The 10,451-nt window shown below is 36.0% G+C and overlaps 1 protein-coding gene across 1 annotated transcript; it reads right to left on the bottom strand.

Annotated features, from left to right (window-relative positions):
- Positions 1-2,472: 2,472 nt before the first annotated feature.
- On the bottom strand, positions 2,473-5,759 carry LOC110944500 (G-type lectin S-receptor-like serine/threonine-protein kinase At4g27290). Its single transcript, XM_022186162.2, has 7 exons — positions 4,478-5,759; positions 4,268-4,411; positions 4,049-4,203; positions 3,708-3,918; positions 3,392-3,629; positions 3,142-3,292; positions 2,473-3,053 (listed from the first exon to the last, which is right to left on the bottom strand). The coding sequence occupies exons 1-7, from the start codon at positions 5,757-5,759 to the stop codon at positions 2,766-2,768; spliced, it is 2,469 nt and encodes an 822-aa protein (XP_022041854.1). The 3' UTR covers positions 2,473-2,765.
- Positions 5,760-10,451: the final 4,692 nt, after the last annotated feature.

Here is a 10,451-nt window from a genome sequence, read left to right on the forward strand (position 1 = left end):
CATACATACATACATACATACATACATACATACATACATACATACATACATACATACATACATACATACATACATACATACATACATACATACATACATACATACATACATACATACATACATACATACATACATACATACATACATACATACATACATACATACATACATACATACATACCTATCTACATGTGTGCATACACATATGTTCATAAAAACGTAAGTTAAATTAGTCATACGTAACTTATAACGCGTTTAAATGAGTTCCCAAGACAAAACGGAACAAACAAACAATTTTTCGGAATCGGGGGGGCTAGACGCCCCGCCTAGGGGCTAGACGCCCCACCTAGCCCCTTTTTTGACAGCAAGTTCCTTTAAAGATTGCTGCATTTGCCCAACTCCATTTTTGATCAAAATTTTAACTTCAAAGCTTCATAACTTTTGATCTAGATGTCCGTTTTCCGCGATTTTTTTCCTACACGTCCGTAATTTAATTCTCCATCTTATGAGTTAAAATCCAATATCCGGATAAATAAAATTTCAGACTTTTAAGTCTTTGACTTATTACCCTTTTTACCAATATTTTGACCTGTTCATGCATTTATCAACATAACTCGTTTGTTTGACCATAACTTCTTATGAACCTAATAATTTCAAAGTCGCTTAACACATAAGGTTTAATTTCCTGATTTCTTACATCTTCTTAACCCATTATTGCTCAAAACCTTATTTTGACCCGTTAAGGGTATTTGCGCATTTAAGGTCTATGATTAACAAAAACCATACTTCTCACTTTCATACGTGTCCAAAACGTTTCCCTTAATCAATTAACTTGTCTCTAAACAACTTTTACGATTGTTTGCCCGATATGTCCGTCAAGGGCGTTTTGGTCAACTTTGACCCATCCTTTACAACAAAGGACTTCCTTACATATTCACCCAATCCTAGGACTTAGCAACGACTTTACTTATACATACATGGCTCGAATCAATGCTATGACCCGTTTTAATACTTCATCCGCCAAATTGCTAGATAATAGCAACGCAAATCCTTTTGCTATACATTCTGTGAATTCATAATACTTAACAAAATAATTCATTAGTTAATATCGCCAAATGGTGATATCTTCACCATTTGACCCGTTAAGTCTAAATGTCCATTTTATTCTTGTGGGATTTTGGTTATTCATTATCCCATCCATATAACTTATTCCTTTGTTAACTCGTAACCAAAATCTCTATAATACCCTTTTTACCCTTTTTGACCATCAAACTTAGTTTCTTAACATCCTCACATGTTCCGACCCATATCAAAGCTTGTCGGAACATCATAATTCACATATTTAATAATTCCCATATTTACTTACCATGTTCGTAATCTATACATTGAATAGACATTCTACAAAAAGGGGTGTAAGCTTTACTTACTTCGCATCCGAATATGCTTCCCGTGCGCATTAGTCCCGTTTGACCCGCTTCTTTCCCAAGCTTCCATGTCGCTTATTAAGCATCAACTATCATATATCATTCTCAAGATAGTTAGCTTGTTCATCATTCACCATATCCTTTTTATCACACGGATCTTATATCAAGTTTATCATTTAACCTTAAAACATGCTAATCCATCACTTCTTATCCAATTTCTTTAAAAATAATTACACATATATGATTTTCAACATTATTAACATGAGCATATCATTACTTCTATCATATCATCAAAAACCCACTTCATAACTACTTTGTTAATCACTTACAAGTGATCTAATCTTAAGTTCTTCATAATTTCATCATACTATTGATGTGTGTACTACCTTCTAAGCATAGTGTACAACTAGTTCATGGATATCCTTCTAATCTCATTCATAATCATCAAATTCCTACTTCTAATCAACATGAATCATTCATGCATAAACATCAAACATACTAGTATCACATTTCTTTCAATTCCTCTAACAAGAGTCTATCATATACATCAAAATACATCAACATTGCCGTCATCTTATATATATATTTTTTTTCTTACATCTTTTCAACTTTTGATTCTTATTCTGCAAATTATTTTGTTTGATCGTAGTTTGTATTCGGAATGGATCCGGTGGAGGGGATCTCCTAGAGATGGTCTAATCTCTTGTTTTCGATATTGACCTCAAAGGATCTAGAACTCTCGTGCTCTTCTCTCTCGAGAACTTGCTTCATGCATGTTTCTTTTCTTTACTTCAAATAACACAACTTCACTTGCCCTTGCATCCGAGGCTAAACTTCTTTCAGCCAAAGATCTCAAGTGAACAACAACATAACTTGTGAACCTCCTCCTACATCTAACAAACGTAGGGGGACCCCATGACCTGCGTTAGGCAAACTTCAACCCTTGAATCCTTTTGCCTAACCAGCCTGTCCACTACTTTCGGTGTCGTATTTGTTGTAACAACATATATCAACTTGTATTGATTCCATAAACATGTGCATACCCCTTTTTAATAGCAAAACTACGTCCATAGATCTCGGGCTCATAACATTACTATGCATGACCCCTTGAACTCGACTATGTAGGTCCATAACCTCTGGCGCCAAAAAACCAAAAGTATTAAAAGCAAACAAGATAAACACGTGTTGGTTGTCAAGGCACGCTTTCTCGTGTTTGGTCACTTTACCCGAAGCAGCCTGACCCACCGTGAAATTCATAACACGAAAAAATACATTTGTTAACAAGAAAGATAGTTCACAATATTACATCATTATTTCAAGATTTTTAGTCACATGTGCATGCTATCGAGCATACAATAATGTTATTGTGCGTTTATCAACCGATGGAAGAGTTTCATGTTCACGGCAACTCTCTTCATTGAAAAAAGCTGGTTGTTTAGGTTCAGGCAATGTTCCCTCACTAACCAGCATCAGAACCACTGACAACATCGTTGGTCTATCTTCTGCATGATGCTGCACACATAACAATGCAACATGTATCGTTCTTAGTACTTCGGAGACGACATGTGAGTCCTGTAACGATCCACTCATTAATTCAATAGACCTTCCTTCTTTAAAGAGTCTCCATGCCTTCATCAAACCAAAACACAAATTTAAATATTAAAGATCACTAGTTTCTGGTCAAGATATTAGGATTTGGTCTTATAGCTAAACTTACATGTCCAAGAAGGTTATCATTGTGGTCTCCTTGAGAGAATTCTTTGTTTTTCTTCCCACAAATTATCTCCAACACAAGAACACCAAAACTAAACACATCAGATTTTATAGAGAAACGTCCATTTATTGCATACTCTGGAGAAATGTAACCACTACAGACAGGTTAAGCAAAACAAAATTTAGAATTCATAGTTCAGTCTCATCTTCCTTGTCTTCTAGAGAAAAGAGTTATTGTTAAGGAGGATTCTTACTATGTTCCCACCACTTTATTTGTCTTAGAAGTGGTATTATGTCCTTGAAACATTCTAGCAAGGCCGAAGTCAGATATTTTAGGATGCATATCACCGTCCAGCAAAATATTACCTGCCTTGAGATCTCTGTGAATAATTTGGAGGCGTGAATCTTGATGTAGATAGAGAATACCTCGAGCTATCCCATGTATTATATTGAATCGTTGAGGCCAATTAAGCATCAAACTTCTTGTTCCATCTGCCAAAAGGTGACTACTATGTCATGTGTTATTATATAAAGTTAAAAAGAAAGATAATAAGTGAAATAGTGACTAACGAAAGAGAAACCGGTCCAAGCTTTTGTTAGTCATGTATTCATAAATCAAAATCAGTTCATTTTGATGAATGCAATATCCAAGAAGTTTCACAAGATTCCGATGCTGAAGTTTTGCAATACAAGTGACTTCATTCTTGAACTCATCAAGCCCTTGTTGGGATGTTTCTGAGAGCCGCTTCACTGCTATTTCTCTTCCATCTTCCAACACACCCTAAAAGATTATGTTTAAGATTATGTTTATGAGTATGAGTATATGATAACTTATAATTCAATAGATTTTACGTCTATGATTCATGATATAGATAAGCAATGTATTCTGTCAAAAAGCATAAAGAAGTTACCTTGTAAACAAGACCAAAGCCTCCTTCACCAATCTTATTGGAGACACTGAAGTTACATGTTGACCTTGTTATCTCATATATGCTAAAACATTGTAAATCATCAAGTTGTTCCATCTGCAGACTTTTATCCTTTTCAACATGCCCATACCACTTTCCTACAAATTAAATAGTATTTTTTATGTATCACATCCTATAAAATTACATTCTCCTTTGTGTTACCTCTTCTTTTCATGTGTGTTCGTTTCTTTAGCTTTCGATAGGCATATGCCGCTACAAAGAGGAGTGTCACAGCTGATGAAGTTAAAAGTGCCGGTATAAGTATTCTTTTCTTTTTGTTGAATTCGGACACGAAATCCACAAGACCTTCCATTAAGAAATAATTATAGTTTAGAACATAAGCATATAAGCTAAAAACATGCAAATGTGTACCTTCTAACTCAGAGGCTGCCATTCTTATGTAAATATCTTGATCTGCATCATACTCTCTGGTGTCCAAAAGCTCATCAAGCCATAGCAAACATCCACTTCCTCCATTTCGGATGTCTAAATTTGCATACCCTGTACAATTGCAGTTCATTTTACAGGCCATCTCACATTCTCCGAGGGTCATGCTCATATTATACCATGACCGTCGTGTATCTGGTACCTTCACTCCTGCAATTTTCCAAAAACCATCCCCATCCCCATCACCAATCTCATTCCCATTCTTACAATGCAGAGGCTTTTTGCGTATACACCCACTTACCCAATCAGATGCTTCCCATTCTTTTGGATTTCTTGGTTCAAAACCATCCATGCAAGAACAAGGTGGATGCTTGTTAATGCTACAGATTCCATATGGACCACAAAGTGAATATCGATCACAAGTATCAACTTCAGCATTTGCATACACAAACCAGTCTTCGATACGCTCAATCCATTGTAAAATCAATGACTTGCCATCCCATGTCACAACCATCCGTTGAACAACTGAACTTTTAAGTTCATATGTAGCATAGATATCCTTTTCATTCATGACAAACTTGATTGAGTAAATATGATTTTCTTTTTCAATAGGAAAACCGCTAAAGCCGAGACCATTCCATGGTCCAAGTCTCCCCACTATAATTTCACCCTGCAACCTTAAATTTTGTGGATATCCATTTGTATCGTATATACTTGTATACTCACCGATAGAAGGATCATCGGGACTCTTCCAAGATGTCAAGAACATTTGAGATCCTGTTACCAAGTCCTTCCCTATTTTCATTCCAGGTAGATGTGTGTCACCAGGATAGTCAAAACTTTGCCAAATCATTTTATTTTTGTTCCACACAACAAGATTTCCGGTATCTAAAATTTGCGCCACCACTACCGAATTATTACCCGTTGAATTGGATGACCAGACCATGGGGTTGTCGCCACTACGAATCACCAGGTTTCCCTGTTTGTTGAGTTTGAGCATGCCTGATCTATCTGCAATTGGTGTATTCCTGTTAGCAACCCATACAACAGTACCATATGATATCTTCTTATACCATATCCCCAGGTACCGGTTCTTAGACTTCCCCGGACTAAAAAAGCCCAATTCGAACATTTCACCTTCGGAAACAAGAGTGGCTTTACCATCTCGGATTTCTTGATGTGCTGATATATTATCTACTGCAGAACAATTTGATGATAGCAAGATCAAAGCAATAAAAAAGAATATATGTATGGGCTGGTCTTCCATTGATGATACAAAACGTGAAAGCAAAGACAGTTTTTTATTCATCTTACATATTGTTCAAATGGTTTAAAATTCAACCATCTTTGGTCATAGTCAAGTCAACCGAATGGTGGTCTTCTTTATTCATGTGAATATTATTCAACGGTAGGTATGATTGATTGATTTCTACAACTTTACATTAAATTTTGTTAGAATAAAATGTTAAAATTTTCTCTAAGATTTGATCATTTTTCCATTTTACTTAAAAAATGAAACTTTTTGTAACTGAACCCATGAGGTTTCATTTTCGCTGTCATTAAATAGTCTTTAACTAATTAATTAATCATAAAACTATCATCCTCCAAACTATATTTTTTTGCTTACACACATCAAAATTTATCATATACATGTCAGTATTTATCCTACATAACTTGTAATTTATCCAATACTCTAAATTAATTTTTTTTTTTGAAAAAATATGTGTTTTGAAAATAAGTTACAAATTTAATGTAATTAGTTATTAAACAGAAAGACTACAAAATTAATAATCTATGTAAGTTTACAAATGTACCGTTAATAATCTACGAATGACCAGACCATGGGGTTGTCGCCATTATGAAACATTGTTTATTGATTTTTTTAGTAAATTGCCATTTTAGTCCTTGAGTTTTTGTCCAAATTGTTATTTTAGTCCAAATATTTTTTTTTCTCCTCTGAGTCCTGACTTTTCCTTTTTCTTGTCATTTTGATCACATTGCCTAACTTAGTCTAAAAACCAAGTTATAAGCAGGGGTATTTTTGGCATTAGATTATTATGAGGTTTATAAATTATCTTGTAAACTACCCGTGGTTATCACTATACAACAATTATGCCAAAAATACCTCTGGTTATAACCAGATTTTTAGACTGAGTTAGGCAATGTGATCAAAATGGCAAGAAAATGAAAAAGTCAGGGACCCAGAGGAGAAAAAACTATTTGAACTAAAATGGCAATTTGGACCAAAAATGGCAATTTACTCTTTTTTTTTCTTAGAAAGAAATTCTTCTCATTGAACTTTCCAATATATATATATATATATATATATATATATATATATATATATAGGCAAAGTGTAGGATACAAATCCCCTAATCGTACATTACATACGCGACTGTAGTGGTTGTACACATGTCCAGATTCGTTTTTCTTTGATAAGATTAAATCAGACAATTAATTCAATCATCTGAGGGCAAATTCGTCTCTTCATTCAATCAGCGAGCGAGAAGTTCGTTACACTAACATCCCGGTAATTATCATTCGAATTAGTTTCAAATTTTTCATAATTCTCAAATTTGCAGTTTTCGTTCTTCTGCGTTAGGGTTTGATTCAATTGTTTTTTTTCGATGGATCCACAGAGCAGCACCGGACGAAACACGGATGTTAATTTTGAAGAAACTCGACCGATCGGTGATCATGCTCAATTATCTGCATATCAGAGAGTTTCGATTGAGGATGTTTTAAATCCGCAACCTACAAATCCAAATGCAAGTGCTGTAAACGAGTGTTCTAATGGTAATTATGTTAATTCAGATCTTTAAATGGTTCGTAGACTTGTTTTGTTTAATCGTAGCAATGATTTTGCATTGTTGTAGCTGTTTTTGAAGTTTGAATGTTGAGTATATTTTGATATGAAAGCAACATGTATAAGTTCGCATGCTATGAGTCTTTCAATTCGCATGTGATGTTTTTTCTGTTTACGGATTTTCGCATGTTATGGTATAATAAATCGCATGTGTAAAACATATTCATCAAAATCATCATTTTCGCATGTTATTGTTCATACAATTCGCATGTGCATTGGTTTGAAATACAATCCGGTTGCACCGGGTTGTGACAAATCCATTGATCAATGCTGACCATTCAAGTCGTCATCATCACCATAATCAACGGGTTTCATCTCTAAACATCAAATTAGCTTAATCATGCATAACCCATGTTCAATATGATGATTCTAACACACACCCATTCTCAATTTCATACAAATTCGCAATTTACATCATAACCCACTTCGTGAAAACTCACCAATCTAACTTTTAAGACATACCTTACGATCCCATTGAGAAGGTGATCGTTAATCCTTACTCGGTTATGGATTTAGACTTCATTTACCCTTCCAATTTGATGATCTTCCATGATTAGGGTTATGGCTCCATAAGAGCTCATGCTCTTTTTAGAACACACGATTATGTGTGTTTGTGGGTGTATTTTTCATATATTAATTCAAGTTTCATCTTGCCCCATTTTAGTCCCTCAAGTTTGCCTCAAAAAATATAATTGGCACAACTTCATCTTTTAATGTTTTTTTTATCATACTCTTAACTAAGTTAAATAACCTAGTCATTCATTTCTTGGTGTACCATATCATAGCATTTAACGAATATAAACATTCGGGTTTTTGGGGTGTTACATTCATTTCAGTCAGGTAGGTAACATAATCATCCCAATTAGTAGGCCTTCTTTGCCTAGATGACCTCCTGAGTGGATTATCAGGTTCAACGTTGTCTTGGTTTTGAGCGTTTGATGTGCCTTCGTCATGAGGTATAATGGGTTCTGATTGTAGAGGTGAATTTGGAGTTGGTGCAGTAGCTTCAGGTGCAGTAGTTGCATTGGGTACAAGAGGAGTAATCGGAGTAATGGTAAGCGACACGTCTCCCCCCCCCCCCCCGCGTCTTGTACTTCTTGCAATTCTTCGTAAGGATTGGTACTGCTCCCACTGACCTTGAAATCTTCCAGGAACGCGGCACGCTTGGTTTCAACAATATGGGTGACATAGGAAGGACAATAGAAATGATAACCCTTAGAATTATCAGGATACCCGATAAAGAAACAGGTAACTGTTTTAGGGTCAAGTTTCCTTAGGAAAGGATTGTAAAATTTTGCTTCAGCAATGCAGCCCCATACTTTCATATATTTAAGACTCGGTTTTCTTCCTGTCAAAAGTTCATAAGGAGTTTTAAGGACAGACTTAGAAGGAACTCTATTGAGTATATGAACAACTGCTTTTAACGCTTCAGTCCAGAGGAATAATGATAAATTAGTGTTGGCTAACATATTACGCACCATGTTCATAAGGGTACGGTTCCTTCTTTCAGCGACACCGTTCTGCTGAGGTGTACCAGGCATGGTGTATTGGTCCACAATCCCCTGGCCCTTACAAAACTCATAAAATGGACCAGGAGCTTGACCCACATCAGTATGTCTTCCATAATATTCACCGCCTCTATCTGATCTCACAACTTTAATCTGACAATCTAACTGCTTTTCAACTTCAGCCCTATAATCTTTAAAAGTTGTTAGAGATTCAGATTTCTCCTTAATAAGATACAAGTACATGTAACGAGAATAATCATCAATGAAAGTGATAAATGAAGTATGTCCTGTTATGCCAGCGATTTGGTAGGGACCACTAATGTCAGTGTGAATGAGTTCTAATAAATTAGAACTCCTAGTGGCACCTTTCTTATTCGCTAATGTCATTTTACCTTTAAGACATTTGACACATGTTCCAAAATCAGAGAAATCGAGAGGAGGTAAGACTTCATCCTTTACAAGACGATTTAATCGTTCTTTTGAAATGTGGCCTAAACGCTGATGCCACAACATGGATGAAGTCTCTAAGTCTCGTGTCTCTTTCATCTTTGTGAGTGATTCATTAATGTTATATGACAACAAAGATTTGGAAAAGCCATCATCTAGTTCTAATCTATAGAGACCACCATCCAGAATACCAGTACCATAAAGAACATAATCGTAGAGGATAGAGAGTTTGCGATGACAATGGGAAACAATAAAACCGTCCATGTCTAACTTTGGTCCTGATACAAGGTTCCGAGTTACCTCAGGAACATATAAGGTATCATAAAGTTTAATACATAAACCAGTTTTCATAACTAATTGTAATGTTCCAATGGACTTCACTTCTAATTCTCGATCATCCCCAACCTTAAGCGTTCTTTGGTTTCTTTCCAGCTTCCGGATTGAAAGGAATCCCTGAGTTGAATTGGTAGCATAAACCATAGAACCAGAATCAAACCACCAAGAATTAGCAGGAACACTTAAATTATAGGACTCAAGTATCATAAAATAATCGTTACCTTTCTTAGCCAGCCACTCCTTAAAGTCAGGGCATTCCTTCTGCATATGTCCTGCCTTTTTACAGAACTTGCAGCGGATTCTGCCTAAGGAGTTCTTAGAGCTGGAAGGTGCACTTGTATTAGGATTGGGCCTTTGGAATTTAGAAGCATCCTTCCTCTGATGATTGTTCTTCCTTTTCTTAGTGTTGGAGGTGGTGAAGTTAGCAACATCAGTAGTGCGATCCATCCTCACACGCACTTCCTCCTGTACGCACATAGCGACCAGCTCACTCATCGTCCATTTGTCCTTCTGAGTGTTGTAATTGATCTTGAATGCTTCAAAAGATGAAGGAAGCGAAGTGATGTTAAAATGAACAAGGAAACCATCACTGATCTCCATTTCCAGCCCCTTCAACTTATTGGCCATGTCATTCATCATCATGATGTGCTCGCGAATGCCACTCCTCCCATCATACTTAGTTGTCACCAGCTTAAGGATAAGGGTACTAGCGTATGCTTTAGACGCCCCTTTAAACTGCGCCTCCACATGTTCCAAGTAGGTTTTAGCATCTTCAGAATCAGGAATGGCTTCCCTGATTGCA

The sequence above is a fragment of the Helianthus annuus genome, chromosome 6 (genome assembly GCF_002127325.2).
Source record: "Helianthus annuus cultivar XRQ/B chromosome 6, HanXRQr2.0-SUNRISE, whole genome shotgun sequence".
NCBI lineage: Eukaryota > Viridiplantae > Streptophyta > Magnoliopsida > Asterales > Asteraceae > Helianthus > Helianthus annuus.

Excerpts from the sequence above, each read along its gene's own strand:
- LOC110944500 (XM_022186162.2), bottom strand. The coding sequence starts at position 5,759 with ATGGAAGACCAGCCCATACATATATTCTTTTTTATTGCTTTGATCTTG. Across the intron at positions 4,412-4,477 it reads GGCAGCCTCTGAGTTAGAAG|GTCTTGTGGATTTCGTGTCC; the intron begins GTACACATTTGC and ends TCTTAATGGAAG. Across the intron at positions 3,919-4,048 it reads GCTTTGGTCTTGTTTACAAG|GGTGTGTTGGAAGATGGAAG; the intron begins GTAACTTCTTTA and ends ATAATCTTTTAG.